This window comes from Melospiza georgiana, chromosome 2 (genome assembly GCF_028018845.1).
Source record: "Melospiza georgiana isolate bMelGeo1 chromosome 2, bMelGeo1.pri, whole genome shotgun sequence".
NCBI classification, from domain to species: Eukaryota; Metazoa; Chordata; class Aves; order Passeriformes; family Passerellidae; genus Melospiza; species Melospiza georgiana.
Genome location: NC_080431.1, coordinates 105,901,886 through 105,929,461, shown reverse-complemented (window position 1 = coordinate 105,929,461; position 27,576 = coordinate 105,901,886). Strand labels below are relative to the sequence as shown.

Here is a 27,576-nt window from a genome sequence, read left to right as displayed (position 1 = left end):
GTCACCAGATTCTTCCCAACCAACAAGGGCCAGAAAAGGAAGCAAAAATGTTGCACTATTAGAAATGACATGAGGAAATAAAATCCCTCATATATAATAAAGAAGAAACACTGCAATTTTGCATGGCAGTACTGACAGGGCTCTCCATTTCAACCTTACAGAGCAACTGTCCAACAGAGGAAGGGACTTTAGAACATAACTGGCCTGCAATAGGAAGAGTTTAAAGGACTTAATACCATGTGTTTTGAACTGGCAGTATGAATTTATATTGGATAACATTAGATACTTTTTACAGAAAGAATGCTAATTAAAAGCATTAACGTGCCTGCCCCAAACAATATGCACTCCTAATCATGCTTCTGTTTTAGTTTTGGCCAAATCTCCATCCCTGTAAGTTAATTTAGGATTATAATCCTTGAAAATTTTGCTATTTTTAAATACTGGAAACAAGTGGTATCTATTGCCTCCATAACAACAAAAGTATTTTTGCTAGGATATTTAAATTTGAGGCAACAGAAAGATTTAATAGAAATAAACTGTTAAGACTATTTCTTCTAAGTAGCTAATACAGATATACTTTTTAAAAAAATACATGTCATCTGAAGTTACCTTCAAATGAAAATATGAAATAATTACTGCTTTTCCATAAACCAGGACTACCATGACAACAATACAAGCCTAAGCAGAAAATAATGCATGCATAATTTTAGAATGTTATTCAAACATTGCTTCAGTGACATTTCTAGAGAAAGTATAGTCATAGTACACACTAGTACTACAACTCCCATATTATGTTGTTAAATATAGCACCACTCTAAAAAGTAACATTTCCTGAAGATAGAAAGATCACACTACAGAATAGGCATTTCATTAAAACATATTCCTATTTCAAAGCTCACACAGTACAGGAAGAAATTATTTTCTTTTTTTTAACTGTAAAAAACAGTTACCACATTTTGATCAATCACATTTGGGGGAAAAAAATAAATCAAAAACCCACACCAAACCTGTTGGCCCCAGCCAGTCTTGTACAGTGCAATGCTAAGCCTGAAATATTTAGAAGTTGTTTCACTGGAATGAAACTCTACAATGGCACAGCAGACTGCCTGCTACCCAAGCCAGCATCCTATCATTTTGGTCTAGTGTTTTTCCAAAGGGAACATAAGAGCACAGATTACATTTGCAGCAAAGCTGTTAATAAAATTAAACTTCTAGCTTTCAAATTAATACATTAAGTGCACGATTCCAAGGGTAAATCACTTTAAAATTCTACTCCTATGTGTGTATGCAAACAGTTTTTTACAAATAACTTCTTAAAGAAGAACTACCCCTTTAAATGCAATAACATTCTTTTCTGACTTCTGTTCTTATTCTGAAAGACTGCCAGGTTCAATTATCACACCAATGAAAACTCCATTGCTCCAATGTATTGAAAAGGAAACAACATCAATTGATCTTCAGTACCAATAGTTTGTATTGTTAAAGACCAAGAAAAGGAATTCTGAATAATTATAAAACACTATTCTTAAAATATGTTGCCGCATTTGAAATAAATATCATCAGATACAGTAGTGTGTGTTGGTAACACACAAGTGAAAAATGTTTTCCTCTTAAATGGCACAAGGCCAGAAGTAACAAATGAAGATTATATTTTGGGCTTAAATTAGAGTTATAAATTATAAAAAAAGTTTAAATTATAAAAAAAAGTTGAAATAAGTAACTCCTCACAGAGTATCAAATTACCAGTATGGAAAAATAAAGACTTAATTAAAAATATGATATCCAAGAATGTTATTGGATTTACCCCAGCAGATTTCATCACTGTTTCTAAAACTCTTTTGCAACTAATTCCATTGCTTATTCAGAAAAGTACAATGCTTTCCTAAGGAGATAATTCCAAGGTAGTACTTCTAAACTCACCTCAAGAGTTTCAGCTGTCTGTGAGGAACAGATACCTTCCTCACAAGAAGGGATAGTAATTTAACACTTCAAATTTCTTAAAGCCCATCTGCAGCTAATTTTCACCATGCCACTCAAGCTATCAAGTCAGATGTTGATGAATTTGTTCATTCTTTCCATACTCACTTCAGAAGCAGAATAACTTTTTATTTATATGAGATGCCCAAAGGAGAGTCACAGTGAACTTCAAAGAAAGGAACTAAAATTTTATATGTTACTTAATTTAGGGCAGTCAGATAAAAAAAAATAAATGTTGTGATAATACTTGTGGCTCAGCAGTTATGGGAATCTGTCACAGATATTTGGATATTAGGCGTGATTTAAGCTGTCATGCTAATATTCCAGGCAAGGCATTGCAGCAAGGTGCCCTAGAGATTTTACCATAGCATTTTGAGACATTTGTGTGCTAGGAAAATGCATGCACCTGGTTCCTATGACTAACCTGAATAGGATCTGTTCCAGAAATAGCCCTTTCATAGTTTTCTGAAAAAACAACCATCTCATATCACATATGGTTTCTATTACCTTCATAACTCATTGCACTGTGAACATTTTATTTTAGGTCTGAGTAGTCCATGTCTCTCCATTGGCTGTAACAAGAAATGGATTCTGCTTTAAACAAATTAACTGAGAAGCACTCTAAGACCTGGTTTAAGCAGGCAGGCAAAGGAAACCATATTAGAGATTGCTTTTGCTAAATTTCCAATAAATGATACCAACCTGTGTACTGAAGATGCATGGGGTGTCCTACATAGAGCATGTCAATATGGGGAGGATGCTTTACCCTGATGAGCCTTGTTTGGTTCTCCAAAGAAGGAGTCACACAAAAGCTTGGAACAAAGTCCTTCTGGCAGTCCATGTTGGTTCGACAAACTTTGCTGGCTTCAATAACTTTTCGTGCTGGCAGACAGGCATACTGCAAAGGGCATTCAAATTCATCATGAAAGGTAAAGGTAAGCTATTTTCCAGCACATCAAATTAAAAGGAACAAAAGGTTCATTTTTTAAGCAAAGAAATGCCTCACTGATATAAGTCCATGAAGAGCTAAAATCTAATTTTTCCCCCTGGTTTTTTGTTCTGAAATCCTGACAAATCTCTACCTGATGCATATTCAACCTGTCATTCCATATTTTGAAGTGTGGAAGAGAGAGTATGTACATATTCCAAGATAAAAGCAAACTTTTTCTAGCAAAGTACACATATGCACAACAAAACATCATGGCATCTAAACATAGGTCAGTGATTTCTAATGGACAGAGCCTGTATTAACAGCCTAGTGACTTACCTGTTCAAGATGAAGTTTTAGCAAATAAACCAACAAACATGCTTGGTGTGTGGTGGCTAAGAAATCATTCTCAACTAAGATGAACACAGGACTCAGTGCACTGCTGTGCCCCAATCCCTGCCTGTAACACTCTTTCACTCTCTGACAGACCAGAGCTTTCTTGCTCCCCATGGGCCAAAGACAGTACAGCAGGAGGGAACAGGAAATTAGTTTTCCCCTTCATGTCTCTTTGTCTCTTGGAAAAATCTCAGTGACACTTTTCCTTTTGTTCTAAAAATAGTAGTAAGGAATCATAATCTACTATTTGCCTTAGGAGGAAAAGCAAAAGTAATTTCTGCCTTCTCAGCCTGATCATTGCACTCCCCATAACACATGAGTGTCAGACCCTCACCATTAACCTTGATATAAATTCCTTCTACTCTAATGAGGGAGAAGACGCACTTTCAAAAACTGCTGCATAGCACTGCAAAGACCATTAAAAAAAAGTTCAAAAATCACAGCCAGTCTAAAGACACCTGAAAGTCACAAGGTCTCAAGCTTCCTGATGCATTTATTTCTTCCTTGTTTATAAGTAGCAACTACAAGCTTAAGAATGCCCAGGCTCAATGGGATAGTGATTTATCAAATCTTGCTGCCACTGTCATATTTCAAATGAACCACTGGAACATGTTCAGCTCTTAGTGGTTAAATACCCTGGAGTGGGAAGTTTACCACTGCAGAAACTGTAAACATAGCAGATTTGGAAAAAATTTATTTTAATTTCTTCAGGTATTTATCACTAGAGTCAGAACAATAACAAACTGGTATGTGTAGAAGTTTACACAGTTGATTCGTGTGTTCTGCTGCTTATAAAGAGCCAACAGAAATATTCCATCACTGTCAGTATGGAAAACATATTTTAAAAAACACTGATGTATTTTCATAGAATGGCTACCCAATGGCTTGGGTTGGAAGGGACCTTAAGATATCCCATTCCAACCCCTGTGATGGGCAGGGACCTTCCCCTGGACCAGTTACTCAGAGCTCCATCCAGCCTGGCCCTGAACCTTTCCAGGGATGGGGCATCCACAGCTCCTCTGGGTAACCTGTGCCAGTGGCTCAGCACCCTCACAGTAAAGAATTTCTTCCAAACATCTAATCTAAACCTGCCCTCTTTCAGTTTAAAGCCATCCCCCCTTGTCTATCACTATATGCCCCTGTGAAAAGTCTCTCCTCAGCTTCCTTGTAGCCCCTTTAAGCACTGGAATGCTGCTAAACCCTTTTCTAAGGGAGTAAGGCAAAATCCTACTGATAAACTTTGTTTCTATGTGACAAGAAATTCAACATAGTAAAAAAAAATTAAAGTATAGGCCCTTATTTTGAGAAACTGGGACCTTCTCCTGCATGTTTTTATTTAAATTTAGGGAGCAGCACTGCTGGCTTCAGACAAAATAACTGAACAGACAGTCCAGGGCTTTGCTTTCCCTGTAGGGCTGAATACTTTTAGAAGACTGAAACACCAAAATAAGCAATTTTGACTTCTTCTCAAAAGTTGTTTTTTCTCACAAGTATTGTGCATCCAGAATACTGAAAATGACTGAGGTGTCTTTCTGCCTAAAGGAATGAGGTGTCTAAGATTTTTTATGATTCTTCCAGAGACTTCCTGTTTGATTATGGGAAAAATTGTAACTAGCATTTTGTAGTTTTTTAAGCTGTAATTGGGAAAATTGTATACATGCACACCTTTATTACAAACTGTAGATACCCTTAAACACTTGAGTATGCTGTATAGGTGTGGGCAAATATTACTAAATTAATACAAGAAAAAAATTAGATTTACCAAAGAGAATCCGCAGTTTAAGTAACTTACCAGGTGGCTGTCCAACTTATTGCTGTATGAAAAGCAAATGTCTGTGAGGCTGTTGTTACTACAACATTCTACTGTGCCATCAAGTCTTCTGTAAACTAAAGAACATAGGCATAGAGCAAATAATCAATATTATTTGCTGGAAAAATTAGTCTCTGAATGAAGTAAAACAATTATTTGTATTATTAATTGTCCTGCAGCATTCAAGAATTACACTAATTCAGTCTAGCTGAGGCTCAGTCACAACTAAAATAAAGCTTTACCACAACCATGTGAATGTCCCATGATTTCAGTCACGTGCCATACTGATTTTTTCACCTTTATAAACCTCCTTGAGATACTGGAGATCTAACATTGCATTGTTTTGACTATTACAAGTTGCAAAACACTTCTATATCCATTTCCCCTAACTTGCACCAATATTTGGCATGGAAATTTGTTAGCTACTACTGTAGTGATTTCACTGGCTGGCTATGGAAATGGCCAAGACTCAAAACATACTTTTTACATCATGAAAGTCTTCCAAGCCTTGAAGGCTGCAGCAGTGAACAAATGATGTTTTAAACCTTGATTTAACTAGTCTGGTAAAGAACCTTTGTATATGTGCTCTTGAAATGAATTAAGCCTAACTTGCTGTCCAGCTGAAACACACACAGGTGCAGAAGAATGGTCAGGGTAAGGATCTGTATCACAGCAAGGGCAGTCCCTTCCCAGGCAGATCCAGCCTGTGATACTGCCTGCTGATTTATCACTGCACAACCTGCAATCACTGACATGGAGCTCTATGCCTGGGGCTTACAGGTGCAAGCACTGTACCGTACAAACCTTTTTTCAAGTACCCTGAGGCTAAGAAACCACAGATATTTTTGAATAGCAAATGACCATGAAATTAGTATTCTTATAAACTACATTGAAACCACTTTTTTTTAATTTCAAAAAGTTCCTTAGGGCATTGTTTTCTCTCTAGCTTCAATACTCAGATAGTTCACTCTCCATTTGTTTTATAGTCAACTAGATGGAGTCCATTTGCTATATACATTTTTATCAATACTCTGCATTTATGTCAAGTTGTGAACTGTCAAGATTTTGAAAAATGACAGCTGCTCAACACCAAAGAGAGTTCATTTAATTTCAGAGGAATATTTCTCACTGCTGGAGGCTTATGACTCTGAAAATGCAGACAGACTGGTCTGATTAGAAGGCAGCAATGGGGACAATGGGCTGCTAACACAATACAGCAAGCAGGCTTGGAAGCAATATTGAATCTCCAGCAGTAAGCCTCTAGTATTCCAATCTAAACAGGACCAGTTCATCTGCAAAATATGCAGTTTTATTACCCATGACTCCAAAATTGCACTTCAGAGAACAGCACAATCTGAGGATATATATACCTACAAAATCTGAGATTTGGCTCTTGCCATCCCTGCCCAGCTGAAAGCATGGGCCAAAGTTGCATTCCTCTTCAGAGGCATAACCCAAAGTGTCAGACCTCTAAAAACAGGTTCTTACCCATACTCCACTAGTTTCCAGTTTAAATATTTATCTCAGTATCAGCTATAAGATCACTTTCTTTACATAATTAAAAAAACCAACTTTTCCAGTGTCACAGAAATTCTGTAGTGCATCAAAACCACGGACAGTCGAGTTGCCTGACCTCCTGTTTATTTCCAGGATGATGGAAAAATGCAGTGACAATTTTAAAGCTCTGACTAACATCCCACAAGCTTTGCTCAGCAGCAGCCCCTTACCTCTGGAATTCAGTTTCCATGAGTGCTTGCATGAAAGAAACTTTAGAGAGCTTCAGGGCATGTCACAAGACACTCAGCCAATTTAACTTGACTGTTCTTTTTTGTTCCACTCAATTTTTGTTTATTGTTCTAACTCAGTTCAGTTTTTTGGGTTTTTTTCTCGGTTTCTTGGGCATAAGCTCATATAGCAACAAGCACTCTAATGTATAAATGGAAACAGAAGGAAGCACACTGACTTCCAGAAGCAGTATGTGCAATCCAGACAAAACTGAGTTCATGGGCAATGACATAAAACCCTATAGGGAGACACATATGAAGAAATGACCATAATGAAGCACATCATTGGGTTAAATAATACAATTTGCAGTGTCATGCTGATCAAAGCTGTGAGGTAATATGAAATTTACATCTGCAAAAGATCACTGAGTTGATCTATTTTACAGAACTTAAATAGAGGAGATAACTGTACTACTGCTAAGAACCAAGTTCTGCAATATCCTGAAGAAGCAAATTTTATTATTCAGATCATACAGGATATTTGTACAAGATGACTGAAAGACAAGAGAAATTCCTATGTGTAGCCCTCTCTCACTTTCAGATTTCACAGAACAGCATGGCACATTGGTAATTGCTTAAGACAGGACAGCAGATTTGACTTACAAGAAATCTGACCCCAACAACAAATTCTAAATCCAAAAAGTCTTTTAAGACATGATTGGATTAAAATAGAAATTAATTAACATACAAAATAATGAGGAGAGCACCTTAAGTCATACCTCTAGCTGGAAAGCTTAATTGCTGTAGGGTGGCTGCACTTACACAGTAGCCGACCTGTGACTTCTCTGAAATGTCTCCCAGACAGGAATTCCAGTCTTCCACATTATAGACTGGGCAGTCTTGTAGGTTAGTGACAAGGTCTCCCACAAAAAGACCTCTTGGTCCATTGGCAGGAGAATCCTGAGAAGAACAGTGAAGTCAATCGTATTACTATAGGAGGATAAACAAGGATTAGTTTACAGTTCACTGAATACTATGAAATCTTTAGGTTAAGACACTAAAAAATGTGGGGGAAGGGGAGGGAAAGGGAACTCTTCAAGTGTCCTGGACACATCTTCAGATTTGAGTAATCATTTTCATATGGGTCAAAATGCTAAGAAAATCCACAACATATTAAGTTCAAGTAACTTAAACTAATACCCTGAACTTTTCAAGAAAGCAGGTGTACCTATATTTTCAAAAGTAATAAAGCATTATAAATGTCACTCTCTCCTGAGTTTTATCAATTGACTTTTAGGTGCAAGAAAGATTGAATCCTTTCAGCTCTGCTGTTCAACTGTGCTCTAATTGATTAAGTCAGAAAAAAATAATTCCTTTCCAGAATCCCAGAAATCTATCTCTACTTTGCTTCCAGCTGACCAAACAAGGAAATCAGCTCAAAATAATCTTTAACATTGAAAAAAGATAGCAGTAACTGGGTGATAACACAATTTCCAGTAGATTTGCTTTGTGCTAATACTAAAAAACAGTTAAAACCAGAAAGAAACCTGCAAACTCATCTCAAATGTCTCAACAGTTTTATAGTATGCTAATTAGTCTATTATTGCTCACACCATGTTCCTTTATTTACTAATACTAAGATACATGAGACTGAAAGGAAAATTTTCAGCAAGAAGTTCGCTATATTGGATTCTGCAAGGACCTGCACTGACCAATTCTGATTGTGATAATCAGAGATACAGGTACATTTCAGATCACAAAGCATATAATATGGAAACAGCAAATATCCTTCTTACCTCTGCTACCTCAGTGACAAGTGCCCCAACACCCGTGTAATAGAAAGGAAAAAGAATGGCTGGCAGCAGAAACAACACCATGAAACTGGCAACACCAAGAACAAAATTATGCCACACCCCTAAAAAGAAGGCAAAAAAAGTTTCTAAATAAACATTAATAACAAAAAGCTGTTTTTTAAATGATCCTACAGCTGCCTTCTAATTAACTTTCTTGAAATTATTACTGCAAGAATAAATGAAAAGTTAATTTGTGAACATAGGCATAAAAGAAGAGTACATAGATTACAAACTTCAGCTTCTATAATGCCCTTTTGTAAGGGAGTTTTAGAGAAAACTCTAAGCCCCTGAGAATTATACTATCAAGAAAGACAGGAGAGCAGTAAGTCCATTTCTAAGGTGTCATTCCACCAGAGTAAGATTTCATGTACCACTACTTTTCTAACTATGAGAGGGTCATGTACCCAGAAGAGAAACTGGGCTTCTGAATCAATTATTAAAATACAGTTTCTATCTACAGAGTTGTCTTCAATCATAAATATTAAAAAAAAAAAATCAGTGGAATGAAATACATTACGTGTTACCTTCTAACACAATAAACTGTTGAAATTAAGAATTTCAATACATGGGCTTATTTTTGAAAAAATACTGTTTGTCCTAGAGAGCAAGATGTCTGAAATTTACTTGCAATTCAGTATTTATGATGGTAACCTACATTATTTCAATTAAAATTATTACATGTATATGTGCCAAATGAATTTAGGAAATTATTTGAAAAAAATGGCTTCTTCTACAAGAAAATATGGACCTAAAAGCCCATCAAGAAACCAAATAGCAGCACTTCCTGACACGTTGTTTTGGGGAACATATTTGCAATTGCCATCTTTAAAGTATGTGGTTCTCCATAAGAGCAATGAACCACTATTATAAGGCACAGCTGGTGTTCATCATCAAAGCTTTGTGGCTTTCCACATTCAGCACTACACAAATTTTCTCATTCGTTTGTGTTCTTGCACAAACAGTTTTGTATGAACAATGCAGGAAAACTTTTCAGCGTTGAAGAGTCTTTATTTCCTTCTTACAGTGCTTCATCCTATTGTGAGGAGTTGGATTCAATTCTGTACTCACAGTGCAGTTACAGCACAGGAATTCAATCAAATATATTCACAAATGTATTAAACCTATCTTTCCTGCAGTCTATATAACACAGAAATCATAGCATATGGCAGACTTATGTCCCCTGTCTATCTCCACACCTCACCTCACCTTCTTTCACATTTATATTGCTGCAGAAAGGAGAGACATTTTTGGAGTCCTTGAAGTAAATTGCCATTTCCACTGGTACATGCTTCTTACAGTAATTTTTTTCAATAGTTTTAATTTTATCTCATGGAAAGGCACTCAGATAGAGGAAATGTTTTGTAATCCCTCCTACTTATCTCACATACACACATTTATTTGCAACAAATCTAGAAGTAGTGAGCAAATATTTTAACTTTATTGTTTTAACTTTTTTATCTTAAAAATATTTTTTCAGCTTAACAAAACACAAAAAATGGAAAATGGAAACAAAATTCTTTTCAACAGTGTGGCAGCCACAAAGAGTAAACTGAAAAAATCCCAACCATAATAATAAGAGGTAATGGAACTGCTAGAGAGTGACAAGGAATATTTTCAGTTAGGAAAAAAGGGCCTTGCTACCAAAATTGACACCATTTGCTGTGTGGAATACAGCAAGAAGTCTAAAACAGAAAGGTTTATAAACTCATCCCAGGTGATCCACAGAAAAATAGACATGCTCTAAATCAGAATACCTGTAGAGGCACACTGCTCAGTCTACCTTCCACTTCATTTTGCTAAAAAAACCTCATCCTTGGATACCTAATTCCTTACATCTGAGAAGAGACACTTTACACAACCCTAAAACACCTTAAAATAATTTATTAACTATTATTTAATTAAAAAAAAGAAAACCAAAAACATTTAACTCCTGTTAAAGACAAGATGAAATGTATTAAAAATTATCTCAGAAAGTAATACAAATACTTGAACTAATTACAAGAAGGTGCTGCACAGAATCCCTTTTCATCTATCTAGTAGGCATGGAATTATGCTATAAATATCACAAGTCTTACAAGAACACTCATTTTCTATTCTTGAACATATGATGCCATCTGCTGTACAAAAAATATATTTTTTAATCTCCAGACTATAGCTGGACTACAAAAAGAATATTTGGTATTGGGCTCTAGTCTAGCTCTGTTACTTAGCTGCTATACAAAAATATGAGCATATCTCCCTAAATTCAGATTTCTGAACACCAGGAACAGGTTCATTCAACTGTTCTGACAAATAAAAGTAAAAGAAATTGGTTGTTTATTGAATATTGCATTTTATCATTATCAAGCATCCTAGTTCTGAAGCATATTTATTATAAACTGTGAAAAAACGCATTTCTTTATTATACCTAACTGAAAGCAAGCCATTCATGCTGACCAGTCTTGCAACATGTTTGCTCCTGCCTTGTATTCCCCTATCTCAGGTTTCCTGAGAAACATGAGAAATTATTACAGGTGTTTGCTTGTCATCAAAACAAGCAAGCAATTATTTTCTATTACAGCTGAGAATTCTATATTTCTAGATAATGTCTTAGGAATCTATGTAAGCAAACAATTTTGAAATTCAGTATGCCTTTTCTTTCAGTTCTGTTCCCAGTAGATGGAAATGGAAACAGATTAATTTGAGAAACAGGGCTTCCTAGAAGTTAGCCTATTGTATGTGAATGACTTTTGTTGATTTGGGTATTTGGAATACAGATATATTTACTTACCTAATATTTGTAATTATTTACTTGATTTATGAAAGCTTGAAAACACGCATGCTAAAGGCTTCTGTATGTTCACCCTCTATACGATGTTTTAGATACAATATTCAAGAAACAATGTTAATAACTAAACATTACAACAGTTTCTTTATTTCCTCCTGAACATCAAAACACAGTGACCTGTACAATAACACAACTCACAGGTCAGTGAAAATCACAATACTTTTGAAAAATAGATTGTTCCTATTGCAGAAAACAGTAATGAATTGTTCGAGGATGTTGACCTGTGTTGACAGGAAGTAGCTTTCCTCATAGCACCATTCTGGCTCAGTATTTCCCAGCTTGTGTGCTCCAAGGTTTTACTACTTAGGCCATACAATGTGCAGAAACATCCCAAACAAACAAACAAAAAAGACAGAGGAACTTCTGCACCTAGTGCAAGAGCTCTTTCTAATGAGAGGAACATCAGAAATCAGTTTTTGCCAACCACACAACTGGAATTTCTTATGCACAACTATTCTGAATTGGATCTAGAATAGAATAAAGTTCTTCAAGACAGGAAATTTGCACTTGTTTAAGATCCTAGAAAGTGACATCTCTAGCCCAGAAAGCAGCTCAATGAGGGCAGTAATGATCAAATGCCAACACAGGTCCAGAACAGGAGGATCACCATTAGGTAAAGAGAAGCTTTGGTACTTATTCATTCTAAACGTTAAATAGTCAATCAAAGATTCACAATGATGCCTTGGAATGGTGCTAAGCAAAGATTTAATAAAAAAACCACAAACTATTACCTGCACAAAATATCCTTAACTGCTGAACAGGAGATATCAACTGCAAGTGAGTTGTGAAGAGGTCAACAAAGGCTCCAGGATAGACAATGAAGATAAAAATTCCAAATCCATTAAATCGTACTTGTTCTCTTAAAAAGAAGAAAAGAAAAGTGAAGTGGTGTAACTGCAAACAAACAAAAGAAAAACTGAGAGAGTCTACAAAGCACACAGTTATTGACAACAAGAATGACTAAATTTTAATTATAAAACTAATTTATTTTTTATATTTTCAGTAATTGAAAGGTATTGAAACTAAAGGATGTTTTCTGCAGTAGTTGTCACTTCTAAGCAGTATACATTTTTAAGTTTGGTAGAAATATAAACTTCTTTTCTGTCTCCTGGTAACAGTTACACATAAAATACTTTTTAAAAACCTACCTAACTTCAATGTTAACATATATTTCAACATTTAGGGTAATAGCTCTTTTAAGTAAAAAAATGGCAGCTTGTTGTAAGCAGTTTCAAACTCATCTATGCAAAAATACTTGCAAGAATCAATTGCTTTCCATTTAATGAAATACTTCCACAGTTCTGGAATTTTTAATTCCTCTGTTTCTCATAAATGGACCTTAGAGTACATTGTAAACTAACAAAATGAGTGAAAAATATCATCTGAAAAAATGAAAACAAGTCAAGAGGTTAAAAGGACAAATGCTAATGCCTTTCCAAACCTTAACACTCCATGATTCTATTGAAATATATTAGTAGCTGACACTATTACACAGATAATATTTTTCCCAAGGGTTTTGCAATTACTTTTAAATGGATTTTTTTTAACAAACACATTAAGGTTTTTTTAAGCTAGAAATTTTACAAGGGACTTAAGAGGAGCATGGCAAAATCATATTCCAAGACAAACCAGGCACAGATCAGCTAATCCCCTATCTTTACTTGGACAATATACTGGGTCTAACCTTTTCCTTATTTACATTTATCTATTTAATGTGTACATACACCAAAAGAAGACAATTATACAAAACTATTCAGAATTAATTCTCACACTAATACTGTGGAGTTAACTCAGCCCATGCTACCAATTAATAACAGGTAGTTTAATGCCTGTTCAGGATTTCATGACTTGGGTAGAAGACACACAGGGAGGAAGAAAAAGACTTGTTTGGTATAAACCTTGACTAAACTAAGGCTCAAATATTTAAGCTCTTATAGCTCACAGCTAATGCTTTCTAGAACTTAAGTTGGCAAAAAGTGTATTAGATTTCAGGAAGGCTAAGTGGCTTGCCAGAATAATAAAATCTGCCCACAGCACAGCTTTTTAGTGAAGCTGAAACCCTGAGAATTTACAGTAACAGTGCTATAGACCCAACCTGTGCTAGAAGGAGAATAAAAAAGTCAAGCAGAAAACAGCAGCAGCAACATCAGCTGCCAATGTACATTGGACCAACTAATTTCTCCTTTGGAAATACTGGAAAATAATTTTTTGATGAAAATATAATCCAAAATTGAATATTCAAAGCCTTTGCTCTAGACCTTGAATAAAGATATCACACAATTACGATACAAGAATTATTCTTCCTTTCTGCATAAAAAGAGCTCTGTAGTAACTCCTAGCTTCTCTGCAGTCTGCCAGCAACATGCACTAGAAAGAAAATTTTGTTGCTTCTTCCTGTGATGGGATAAGCAAAAGGTTCACCCTCCACAGAAAATTCCCTGTGAATATTTGAGACAAGAAAGCTGAAAGACAAGTAGAGCATATGACAGAAGTTCTCAAAACACTCCTTTGTGGTAGCATATGGGTTCAAATGCAGTCATGACTCCCTACACTCAGGAAAATCACAGAAACAACTTAGGGCTTTATGTTCAAAGAAGAGAAAATGATACTGCCCAGGAGAAATGTGGAGGACCCCTGATCATCAGTCCACTAATCACTGCTTAACCTTTTTATGCTAAAGTGGCATTTAACAGTAATGACTAATCTGTCAAATAATTTTGGTGAAGTAATCATCATAGTTAAGGACATTAAAAATATAATTTTTGATCAAAGCTAATAAATCATTGAGGTTAACAGGGACAAATCACATTTGACCAAGTTATTGCTTCAATCTGTTTGTATCATATTTCATGAGCTATGTTTAAACAAATCAATTAAAAATCTATTTTCACTGTGCAATAGTATGAGTTCAAGTGCCACAAGCACAGAAATTAAACTGCTGTGTAAAAAACTGGGCCACTTAAAAAAAAATTGTTTTAAACCTGATGCTATATTTGCACAGCAGAAGTCCCTTCTCATGATCTGTATAATAGATACTGCATTAAAACTCTATCCCTAATTTGTACACCCTTCCAAACTTCAAATCTAAGGAAGCTATGAATTACAGACTCTCTAGATAAAACAAAGCAGAGCTAACAACATTCATGGCCAGGTAACTGCTCTGGAGTATTTGGCTTTGTTGTCAAGAGTAGCAGAAAAGCAAAACAGAAATTACCGAATAGCTGCCACCCCATGGCCGACTTCATGTATCACACCGCTGATGAGGATTGCAGAGAAGAAATAGGTCAGCTGGCTGATGGGCAAATTGACACCAGGCACCTGTTGATGTGGGCATGACAACAAAACAAAACACAGGAGGAAAACAAGAGGTACAAAGACAAATCATTCTGCTCCTAAATTTGCTGCTCTCACTCACTCCTTCACATCCATAGCAGACCAGGGGCTGTTCTCAATGCAGCACGATCAGTTTGCACCTCTTTTACCAACTTATTCAGTGTATTTTAAAGTATGTTAAATATATATTATTTTGTGGAACTTGAAAAATCTCTCCAGGCACAAAAGCCCTCTCCCTGCCCTATATATTCTCCACAGCTCTGACCAAACAAATCCTACTCTATATTAAGCTCAACAAGTTTATAAAAATGTACACAGACTTCCATTCAAATGAAACAGCCTTGGCACTGTGAGCATTAGTTTACAATTTCCTGCCACCACTCACGTAGCTACAGAAAAGATCCACCTTTCAAAAGAAAATAGTAACAATTGTAAGGCACTCCAAAAAGTATGAACATGAAAAATTCAAAAATGACTTGACAGCTGAACAGTCAGTCTCTTCCTTCTCCCTTCCTATAGAAATCACAAAATTATTTCAGTTTACAGTGTCAAAAAAAAAAAAAAAAGTAATTTTCATCTATTCTTCAGGCTTTGGTAGTCTACATATGGCAATTTAACCTTAAAAAAAACCCATCTTGAAATGATTTTTAATTTACCTAAGACATAATATGCAGGCCTCTCGTATTCTTCCCATTGCTGTGGATTCCCACCACTCCCAGGTCCTTCACTGTGCTTGTCATGAGACACCAACTGCTTCCAAACAGGCTTCAAAGTGGTCACTAATGAAAGCATGAGGAGCCATCCCCTCCTTCCTCCTGATGGACCTTCATCCTGCTCAGCTGCATCACCCTCAGCTGCTGGGCTGCAGTGGGATTGCTCTGGGACATTCCTCCTGTCAGATCTGCAGCTTTTTCTACCCATAGCAGGCTGCACTCCAGTATGCTCACAAACAATTGATGTGAACACAACATGAATTGCAATCCAGCCTCACAAAACAGATGCTGTGGGCAAAAACTCCTGGCCTGTCTATAGAACTCTGTAAAACCCAGCATCATGAAAAACAAAATGCTGCACATCCAGCTAGGTAGGTTGGATTCTACCTTTGTTCAGTCCTGCACATTCTTCACTTATATGCATTTACCTACCCATGTAGCAGAATTCTACAAGAGTTGGTTGACACAATCTAGCTGAATTAAATCCTTCAAAAGGATTTATTAATGTTAATCACCTCACAAATTCTGTCCAGCGTGATGGTGACCAAGGAATTTACCTTAACTAGCTCAGCTGTGGTACCTCACAGTATGAAAGACAGCCACACTTCACTTCTGAAACACCATTGCTTGCATTACAGCATCAGCTGGTGGCACTAATGCATCACTTCAGTGGTGCTGCCTCTCTCTGCAGTGGGAGGACAGATGGCAGCAGCAAGAGCTGCCATCTCCATTCCACCATGACTGCAGCCTGCTAGAACACAGCACCAGATGCTTTCAGACTTTACGTCAATGGAGCTATTTTAAGATTCACCTAAAACAGAAGTTATCTCTCATGAAGGGCTCTGCAATCAATAGCAGGATTTTGTTAAAAAGCATGCTGGCTTGTATTTTATGGCCTTCTGGAAATGCCTTTAGTAAAAGAAGATCCTTTGCTTGTAACTAATCTGCCTCTTCCCTACTTTTGTAAGTAGGCAACCAACACAGGAGGGGGCAGCTGAAGAGAAACAGCCCAGTTACCTATAGACAGGTATTTTACATCAAGTACATGACTGAACAAAAGAGGAAGCATACAAAAACCTTAATAAAATATAAATACAACTGTTTCTCCCTCTCTCCACACCCAGAGGGTAAAGGCTAAACAGCTTTATGCCACAGGCTAAAATTAAGTTTAAAAAGAAAAAGTGGGATTTTGTTGGGTTTTTTTAAAACTAATTTGCTCTCTTCCAGGCAGTCAAATACAAGGAAACAATTTTAATGGGAAGGTCCTCCTAAGTCATTCTTCACCTCTTTGCAACCACATAAATCTGTTTCTGGTGTCAATTTACACTAGCACATTCCCCTTATAAAGAATACTGAAACTTGCTAAAGGCAGAATTATACAACTGTGACCATTCAAAACTGAAAGAATGAGGTAAGAAAGAAAGAGAACCACAACTCCACTTAGGAGAAGTAACCTCATCCCCACACATGACATTACTTTATCCCTATCTATTAAGCTGTTTTCAGAGCCAGTCAATCCTTGGTTTGAATGCAGTGATATTGCCAGGAGGCAGTCACTGAGGAAACAAGTCCACATTGAAATTGTGAACATTATCCTACATTTCTGCTTTCGCTGTTCCAGTTCACACCAGATTGATTCCAAAGGCTCATCTTTACTTTGCTTGTGTCTGTGTTATTTTCTCCAAAGAGCAATATATTGTCAATGACCACTGTACTCTGGTGTCACAAAAGTGGATGGATCCATACAATGACCTCAGAAAATGAAGATGTAAAAGAACTCCAGAAAAGTTAGGACAGATCCTGTTGGAATGTAAATTACAAAATTTTCTGTCTCGTGTTCAGCTCATGCCCTCCCAGATGCACAGACTGCCCACTCCTGCCTGCCCCTGGAGGTAATTCAGGAGCAGGCTCTGGACAGGGGACGGCAGTGGCAGTGACAGTGGTTCCCCCTCAGGTCTCACTGCCTGCTTTTTCCAACACACACTGAACTCTGTATATTCACTCTGCCTGTGTGAAACAGACACATCCAAAGGCACTGTGTTTATGGCAGATGCTAAAACAGGCTTCCTGCACTCATGCCAGCCTAGCTGCATGCAGTCAGTTTAGTGCTTACAGGAAGGTCTATTGTGTCTGCACACAATTCTCAACATCTGGTCACTTGAATAGCTGAGTACTGAAATAGAGTAACATGGCTGGGCACCTCTGCTCTAAGCCATGTAGCAGAAGGCAGAGCAACCCCATAACACTTTCTGAATTTCAGGAAAATGACCATACATTTTGGCCACATTGCCCTCCTGGTATAAAAAAGGTGACTAGGAATCCTTCCAGGTTAAAACTGTTGCAAGGCAATGTCAGTTCTTCCATTACTGCCTTGCAAAGAGATTAAAAAGACAGTATTTGAAATCTCCCCCATCCTGTGAAATATTACATTCTGAAACCATACAATATATTGTCCAGCACCAGAAATGCACAGAACAATTAAATATATCATTGGACTTTGATACTGCCAGAAACAGCACTTGAAATTTCACATAGTAAATTAAGTCCTAAGTCCTTGAAGAATCAAAAAATAACTCCTCACTGACTCTTTGCTTTTACTATCACACAAAGTTTTTTGCCCTTCTTTCCTTTTCCACTGCTGTTTTCTATTGTATTAAAAGAAACAGAACTTGTCTCCTCTTGTCACATAGGTATGAGCTCTGCAAACTGTAAGGTCACCAGAGCTACTGCACAGCTTACAGGAAACGAGTTCTTAACTCAGTTTTATATGCTCAGTACTATAATTTTATTCTTAGTACTATAATTTAGGGCTTTTCAAAATGATTATCCAATTCCCACTCCTGAGGATTTTCAACATAAACTCTTCCACATGTTTGCCTTCATTTTCCCTTTTTCTATACCCACTCTCCCATTTTTAAGGCTGGTAAAAAACCAGCACATTTTCATGTAGATGAACACCAGGAGTTGGGTTATTCTTGCATAGGAATATTTTAGCACCCCATACCCCATTAAGAAGCTGCTTTAGATCTGTACACAGCTCTCAAACAAAGACCTGAGGGGGGAACACTCACCACAACCTGCAGCATTCGATCATTCTGGGCTTTCGGAGCCTCGGTGAGCATCTGGGTCAGTGTCTGCAGCAGGGTCTTCCCAAGCAGGATAACAGAGCCAAACATGGCAATGATTCCAAACACCATTCCTACACTGAACCTACACAGAGAAGCAAAGAGTTCAGCAATGCACAGCCAAGAGAAAAAGGGTGTCATCTCTGGCTATGCAAATCTCTGCTTTACAGCACAAGTTACTGCACAAAACACAGGGCAAAACTTACCTGATGCTACCACAATTCACCAACAATCCAGTACAAAAATGCTAAAGGAAACTAAGAACAACAATATACACAAATACCTTAATTCTCCTTGTTATTCTCCTTATATTCTCCTGATCAACTTTCAAATACTTTTATTCTGTTACCCAATACATGTAACTTGCCTGTAGCAATGAATATATAAGTTTATAAGAATACAGAAACTTAACTAACAATGCATAATTGGCCATGTTGCACAACAGCATCACATATTTAGAGACCTGGATCAAATTATGGGGCAGCTAATGCACTTTTATATATAAGCTTCTTTTGTACATTTTTCAGCATTCTCACAAACAATAAAATGGGCTAAGGAACAATAAATGAGACTCAATCTTTTTTAAAGAGTAACTAAAAAGTACAACTGCAAGACCACATTAACACCGATTTCTTAAGCTACATTGTTCTTCTCACCAATTTTTCATTAAAATCAATTTTGAAAATAATTTCAATTCATGTCACTCCACTTAATGACAAATTTTTATTCAGGATTAATATTATTATTCTTATTTTACACTGTCCTATAGCTGAAGGATGTGATAACTCTTTTTTCTAACAAAAAAAAACTTCCATGATGTAAATCCAGCACATACACCTCACTACCAATCCTTCCTCCTCTCATAACAGCTCAACTGTTCTCTTATCAGCCTTAATGAAGCTCACTGGGAATTAGTAGATTTATTTTAAGCAACATGTACTTGTAATGTTAATTAAAGAGACTAGTGGAAACATTATACTGTAATAAATTATACACATTAAAAACTGTAATTGATATAGAGCTATTTCAGACTGATTATTACAAAATCATTACATACTAGAGAAACCAATTTGAAGCAGACCTCTCTTTTATTACTCTCTCACTGAGGGTAGCAATACAGGAAATGAAAAGAAATTCAAACCTTACTCATTTTATATTTTCAGATACAAAGTAATGCTATGGAGGCAATTGAAGAATAGTTTTCTAAACCAGTCCAGGAGCACCCATATTAGACCACCCTACTATCTACCCATTCCCAGGACTCTGCAACCTCTGCATGGAAAGATGTAGGCAGATAAAAGACAGAAGGTAAGCAAGGTGCTCCTGAGCAGGTATTGCTGAATGTCTGGGCAGTTATTAACTACAGGTACAGAGCTGGCCCTGAATACTTTGTAAATTCTAGTGATTGGGAGAGCTAAGTCTACAGCTTTGGGAATGACCTAGGATCTGAGCAAACGCCTTCAGACCTACTTCTGTATACAGTATTGCATGTAACAGCTGTACTCTTCAGAACTATGCATACTTCAAACCACAGATAAAAATAGTTTAAGGATTTCTGGTTTTATAGAAACTCAATATGCAACTTGTATTACATTTATGTATTTTTTAGAAGAGGTTAAATACTTATACTGGCTTAGAGCAACCACTCCAATTGGGTTTATCATTAGCCTATTAAAATATCCATGTCTACCCACTGCCCTTCTAATGCTGAAAGGCACCAAGGTGGTTCAGCTGTTGACTCTGATGAAGAGAAAGGAGGCTGAACTGGTACCATAAGTAGAGGAATTTGGGTTTCCATCTGCCCCAGCTGTAGAACTGGCGGTTGAAGAGCGCGGTTTGCCAGCGCAGGTGGAAGGGAGAGACGCTCAGGCCGTACGTCAGCAGCCAGTCCTCGTAGGACGCCTTCAGAGAGTTGGAGGACTGCAAAACAACAGAAAAGCAGCTTGACCAAAACATTCTGGGAAGATTTTGTAATGTGACCAAGCAGCAAATGTGATCTGTTTGTATAAAAACAGATATATAATTTCAAGTAAATGTCCTACACCTTACTTGCATTTTGACATATAGGTGTGACTTGTAATGTGACAAAGTTATGTCACATGTAATGTCATAAAAGTTATGTCACTGTTTTGATGTTATTTCCAACAATTGTAGGTTTGGGAGAGAGACTGGGTATCCAGTTATCTGACAAACAAGGTCTTGCATCACCTTTCCTAGTGTTAAATCCCTTTCAGTAGTTCTACCTTCTGGTTAGAACACTAGAGACTGTTGATGGTAGTCTTTCAACATGCAATTATATTCCAATAAACATTTTAAAAACTACAATAATGAAAAATGCTTCTTTGTCTCCAGCTGAATAAAACTTTCTAATACAGATGAGATATGGCTCACTATTGCAGATACCTGCTAGTAAGGACAAAAACAGGGTCTATTTTTCAAACACAAATACTATGCCTAAAGAGAGTCTGGAATATCTGATCAGGCTGACAAAACACCACAAGAAATTTAAAATTATCAACCTGTATTGCAATAGCAGTTTCACTATGGTAACTTTCCAGCATTTCAAGGTACTTCTAGTAGTTCCAAAGATTTCTCTTGATGAGAGATGTGACCTATTAATGTGACCTATGAATACCTATCTGCAGCATTATCTGGAATTATAGACATGGGTTTTGCAGCTGCTAACTTTACTTTATGGTGTTTGCATTCTCAATAGGCTTTAGTCACTTGCTTCATGGAAGCTTGTGTCATTCCCAGATGAAGGAATGCTTTCCTTGGAGGAACTCAGAGCCCAGGAAAAGCACAGATGAGCTTTGAGCCTTCTGACATTGGGCAGCTCCCAAGGCAGGAGTGTCTCTGATAAAACCCAGACAAGTCTTTGGAGCTGTCTGAGCTGGAGCACTGTTCCCAAGGATCCCCACAAGCAGCAGCACCTACTGAAGACATCCAAGTGTGCAGTTCACAACAGGCTCCCTTCTCTCCCCAACAAGGAACTCCACAGTTTCTGGCTCTTGTCTGTGGTCCTTTGAACAAACTTAGAACTTGCCAATGCCTTGCATTCCTCCTGCCCTGCACCACAGTGGTGCTGGGGGTTGAGGATCTCATGCTGCACACTTCTCATTTTGTCAGATTTTCTCATTTTGTCAAATGAATTAAATCTTGAACACTTAAAAGTTTATTTCAAATAACAAATTTGCTCAGCTGTGAGACCCATTTACTTGAGCCATTGTTCACATATCACCTATTACACCATTTATCCTTTCTGCCTATATATTTCTGTATATTCCTTCTTCTTCACCCTACTGATTTCAGCCACATTTTCGTTCTGTCAGCTGAGGGCACCAACAGAAATTTTCACTGTAATGCACTCCCATCAACACCACTCACTCCCTATGGCACCATTAAGTTTAGTGCTCACAATCACATCAGCTTTTGCTAATTTTAACAGAGGAGATCAAAAAGATGATTGGACTTGTACACAATTAGTGATACATAAGCCAAGGAAACAAAGAAAAAGACCTCACATAATCTACCAGATAATTAAGAACAAAAATACATATATCATTAAGAACCCCTGATGTGAGAAACTGTCTTCTGTGAATTAAAAAAAAAAAAAGTCCTATTCATTCACAGTCAAAAAAACCTCAGAACAACCCAAATACATTATTCTAATAAAGTTAATCAGATACACTGATTAGACACTTGAAAATGTGCTCCTTCTATCTCATGCAAACCCCACTTTTTTTCCCTAGAATTGCCACAAATTCATCCTTTTGAATTCATTCCAACATCACAGCCCCACTGTCCCAGCAAGACAAACAAGTATAAAGTTTTCCATGAGGAATATGGAATCACTGACCATACAGCTGTCAAATATGGAAAAGGTACCAAAACTTCTCCTTTTGTATTTTCCTCACAAGTTGTGTAAATGTTATTCATAATCACTAAATGGCTGCAAACTTTTGCAAAATAACTTAAAAAGCTCTTTGCAAATTTTTGCTCCTTCTGTCCTGATCCCAGTGGGATCACCACATTAAACAAACACCCTCATGCCCTTGTTTCATTTCAAGCTGCTTCACACAGGCCTTGGCCCTGCTTCTTTGAGATCTAAGAGATCTTTGTTAGATTAGTTTTACTATAAAAGCAGCACTTATTTATTTATGCAGCCTTTAAAATGCTGGACACCTGCTAAACACCCCAGGAGCTCCACAGGAACCTGCCAGCAAGCAGGAGTCCTTAACATCCTTCTCTGCTGGCAGAATCTGCTCAGGAGCTCTGAATCATTTCAGCTTCCTGACCTTAAAAAATGAGAACCAACCTTGACTGAACGTGTCTAATGCATCCTTTATTTCCCACAGCAGAAGGAGGGACAACCTCCTGCACTTCACTCACTCCTGATCCTTCAGGCAAAATGGAATGTGAAGACTTAGGATGCTGGGGAGAAGGAATTCAGGGGTCTGAGTGAGTCCCTCTTACAGAATTCAGGCTTCAATGAAAATGTTGGTGGCAGTGGTACAAGGAGGAGCAACAAGGGGGACTTAACATCCAAAATTCCAGCTTGATTTGGCATAGCTTTAGTTTCTTGACACAAATGTATCTTTTAGTTCTAGGAATATTATAAAATGTGGATTTAGCTGGGAAAAAACACATTATACTCAGTTTTACTTTCTATGTTGTAGTCTAGGAGTGAGACTGCCAAATTAAAATAGTTAAAATCTCAACAAAACCAGTAAGGGAACAAATTGAGCAAAAAAATATTGCACATTGAACAGGTTTACAGAATAAACATTAACTGCAAGTTACAGCACACATCCTGCTCTTGCCAAAAATATCAACAGGATCACACACAGAAAAGTGCTCCTATGTTATTTTTCACTCATGCTCTGTACATCCTCTTGGTGTAATTACACTGAAAGCGATTTGAGATTCAAACAGTACAATTAATTAAACAGTACAATGTTGCTGTGGTTGCTGGCAGCCTTGGGTTGTGACTGTGGTGGAGATTTACAGTACCAGCAGAAAAACAAGCAACCTGAGCTTTCTAATGATATAAATCTGGTTATTTAATCCAAACTCTATTTCAGCTGTGGTACTCACAGTGAAACTTACAACTGAGATGTACAGGAAATCTACCACCGAAACTCAACAGCTCCCACATAATTCCTCAGGATTAATAACCTAGGTCAACTTTTAGTTAAAATATCAGAATTAAAGTTTAACTGCTGGATTCTCATGCTTGCTATAGAATTCTAGGCATCCCCACTTCTTTATCAACATAAACCAGGCATTAAGTAGGCTCCAGATTAAGAAGGCTCCAGTGCAAAGTTTGTTTTTTTTTTTTTTTCCTTCCCTTGCTGCTGCAAGAAATGCAGTGGCTCTCCTTATTTACAGAAGTAATTTTATGGTCTAATAAATGATTTTATGGTCTAATGCAGAAAGAGATCTTCAGAGTCTCAGAGATGCAAATGGTCTCAGCACCATGGCACAACAGGTCCGGCACCTGAGCTCAGTTCTTGCTTCACAGCCCAGGAGTCTCCACCAGGCACAAATCTGCTGCCAAAAGAGAAGCAGCAGCCTCCTGGCTGACCTTCAGTCAGAGCACGTTCCTCTGGTACCTGGCTAACCTCATGTGTTTCAAAACAATGCTGTTTTGTTTTGTTTTGTTTTTTTAATACTTAACATAGACTTGCTGCAAGAAAATTTGAGAAGTCTTCAGGTAAATGACTTTATTTGTTATTGTAATTATTGTACAGACTGTATTTTGCAGTTATCAGCTTTCATCACTAACAGAGCTACATTTGCTCTCCAATTAGCTGCAGGGGGAGACACTTTTCCAAGTTTTCTAAGCACCTGAATTTTCTTGTATTTCTTCCTGTATTTTACAGAAGTGACAAAATGCACATTTTGTACTTTCATATCACTAAGCTTTATCTGCCTTGGCAGAAACAGATGCAGCCCCTGGACTGTAAAATTAAAAATTACAGATCAAACCTCTCATTTCATTTTCCCTCATATTTAACCAGCACACAGCCTACTTTGTATGCATTCTTTGCAATTTTGGTCATATCTTAGAAATCATACCTCTGAATCTGTAAAAAAAGAACAAACGCAAAACAATGCCACACCACTTAATGAAACTTGAGCAATGCACAGCTGCATCCCAGATATAATACACCAGATATGGTGTATTTTCTTTTTAAAACTTCTCTGTATCAGAAGGAAAAGGATGACTCTCCTAATACTCTCCGAGGAGCAAAGTTTATTTCTTAAAAAAAAGTATTTGTATACAGTTCTGTCTCAAATTTTCTCCAGTAGAACTAAAGACATTCAAAAGTAATAAATATGCATCGCTTTTTACATTTTTTAGGAAAATCATCATTATAAGGCACATACCGCAGACTTACAAGGTTGTATGTTAGGTTTAGTTAATGATAAACTCCAGACACCACGTTAAGCTGCCACGGAGCCGCTTAGGCAATCTATTAAATGCTGTTTTCCCCAACTTTCCGCGGCTCCGGTCCTTTAGCACAGACCGGAGCCCGTGCACTGTCCCGGGCGGCGTTCGGAGCGCAGCCCCGGGGGAAGGGGAGCGGGGCCTGGCGGGCCCGGCTGCGGGGCGGGAGGGGCTCCGGGGCCCGGGATCGCCTCAGAGCCCGCGGGGCGCAGCGGGCCCGGCCCGGCCGTGGCCGCTCCGCCAGCCCGGGCTCGGCAGCGGGGCCCGGGGCCGCCCGGCGCGGGGGGAACGGGGCTGCCGCCGCCTCCTCCCGGCCCCGTCCGGCTCTGCGCCCTCGGCCCTCACCTTGAGCAGCGTGTCCGCCAGGTACACGGCGCACCAGCCGCCCAGCACGGTCACCACCACCGGCACCGGGATCATCGCGGGCCGCGCCGCGCCTCAGCGCGGCAGCCCCGGAACCCAACCGGCCCGGAACCTTTCTCCCAATGGCTCTGCTGCCCGGGCGGACGCTTCCGGGTGGCGCGTAGAGCGAGGGCAGGTGGCGGCATGACGTCACAGGCCGGGGCGCCGGGCAGCGCTCGGGGCGTTAGGGTGAAGCGCGTGCGCAGTGGGGCGGGAGGGCCGAGGGGCGGGGCCGGGGCTGAGGGGCGGGGCCGGGACTGAGGGGCGGGGCCGGGACTGAGGGGCGGGATCGGGACTGCCTGAGGGCGCCGCGGGGCTGAGGGGCGGGGCCGGGACTGAGGGGCGGGGCCGGGGCTGAGGGGCGGGGTCGGGACTGCCTGAGGGCTCCGCGGGGCCGGGGGTTGAGGCAGTCGTGGCGTTTCCCTCTCCTCGTGGGGCTGAGGGCGCCGGGGCGCTGAGGGCCGTTGCCCCTCCTCTGGTTAAATTTCCCTCACCTGCCTGCTCCAGTGGGTTCTTCTGAGAGGCTCCACTGGCAGCGATCAGGAGATTGCGCGGGAGAATAAAAGTCTTTTGTGGTGGCAAGATGAAAGCGCATTGTGGAAACGCTTCAGTAACGAGAGAGTAACGGGGTTCGCTTTTACCGCTGGCGTTCTGTCACAAATTTAGCACAACAGAATCATTCTGTGCGGCTGCCTGGGAGCGCGGCTTTTAAGCAGATGCTTCCTGGGCCCCGAGTTTCCTTCCCAGGCCGCGGTCAGTGCCAGTTCTTGGGCCCTGTGCCTGTGTCTGGTCAGGCTGCCACGGAGCTGACACGGAGCTCACTTTCCCTCACGGCTTTGCATCGGTGCCTGCGGAGGTGTTGGTGACACTCCGGGGTGTGCACGGCATCTGCGCTGGCCCTGCGACATTGTCCCTGTCAGTGGGCAAGGTCCTGGGAGAGGATACTACTGGGATAGCTGACCCACATTAACCAAAGCGATATTCCATACCGTGTGGCATTACATTAAGAAACTAAGCAAAGGAGGAGGAGGTGTTTGTTATTTACAGTGTTTGACTTGCAGAGCAAGTGAGAGAAAACAGCCCTGGGCAGCCTCTCAGCGTTGGCATTTGTGGGCACAGAGCAGGAGCTGATGCCAGTAGTGCATGCTGGCTTTCACTTGTTCTGTTTCCTCAATTCCTTTGTCTTTCATCTCAGCTCGGGGCTTATCTGCCCCTTACGTTTAGATTTTCCATCATTCTAACAACCCTACTTTTTGATGGAAGCCGTCTGTGTTGACTGATGCCTGATGAAGGTTGGAAAGAACTTCGTTTGGACATAAAAGTGAAGAATTACAGGAAGTGTATCCAGCCCTGCATGCAGCTGAATTTGAGTTTATGCACTGACATTGATGACTTTGGGATGTCCCCAGCATCTAAAAGGACTTACAGACAGTAACAGCATATTGAGATCTGATAATGATTTTTTTCTGCATTGGTTCCCAGTCTAACAAATTTATCAAATCATTGAGAAATTATGTAAATATGGTTTATTCTACACCTTATTGGTTGAAAACTCAAGTAGTTCCATAGACCAACATGAATTTAATATAAATATACAGACTGTAAACCAATGGTGGTCTTCAGAAGCAATGGAGTGGAATTGTATTCAAACAGTTGTGAACACAAGTACTTTTCCTAGTGTCATATCCTCACTGAAATAAAGAAAACTAAAATGGACATGTTTAAATAAACCAGTTGGTGACCAGGTTTTGTAACATTATTTTATTTTTGCTTCTACATTCAGTTAGTGTACCATAAAAATACAGACTTGAATTTTATTAAGTTTTTATGGAAATTGGAAGTGCAACTGAAAAAGGAATGAAAATAAAATTCACAGTCTGTGTTTTCCTGCTGGAAAGTTTATCTTAAGAAAACAGAAATAAGAATTTTCTAAAATGCAGAAGATGGATGAACAGTTCCATCAGTTCTGAGTGAGCTGCCAGCCCCAGTTCTGACTTGGGTAACTTGAGCAGGTGTTTTGCCCAAGGCAGAGAG

At 38.8% G+C, this 27,576-nt stretch overlaps 1 protein-coding gene across 1 annotated transcript in view; it reads right to left on the bottom strand.

The window, feature by feature from the left end:
* Positions 1 to 25,613, bottom strand: part of MBTPS2 (membrane bound transcription factor peptidase, site 2) — a 40,211-nt gene extending 14,598 nt beyond the window's left edge. Inside the window, exons 1-9 of the mRNA XM_058018512.1 lie at positions 25,486 to 25,613; positions 20,458 to 20,606; positions 18,633 to 18,771; positions 14,730 to 14,833; positions 12,247 to 12,374; positions 8,632 to 8,750; positions 7,615 to 7,795; positions 5,094 to 5,188; positions 2,680 to 2,875 (exon numbers count right to left, since the gene is read on the bottom strand). Coding sequence (XP_057874495.1) covers positions 2,680 to 2,875; positions 5,094 to 5,188; positions 7,615 to 7,795; positions 8,632 to 8,750; positions 12,247 to 12,374; positions 14,730 to 14,833; positions 18,633 to 18,771; positions 20,458 to 20,606; positions 25,486 to 25,560 — 1,186 coding nt within the window. The 5' untranslated portion in view covers positions 25,561 to 25,613. The remainder of the gene's footprint in view (positions 1 to 2,679; positions 2,876 to 5,093; positions 5,189 to 7,614; positions 7,796 to 8,631; positions 8,751 to 12,246; positions 12,375 to 14,729; positions 14,834 to 18,632; positions 18,772 to 20,457; positions 20,607 to 25,485) is intronic.
* Positions 25,614 to 27,576: the final 1,963 nt, after the last annotated feature.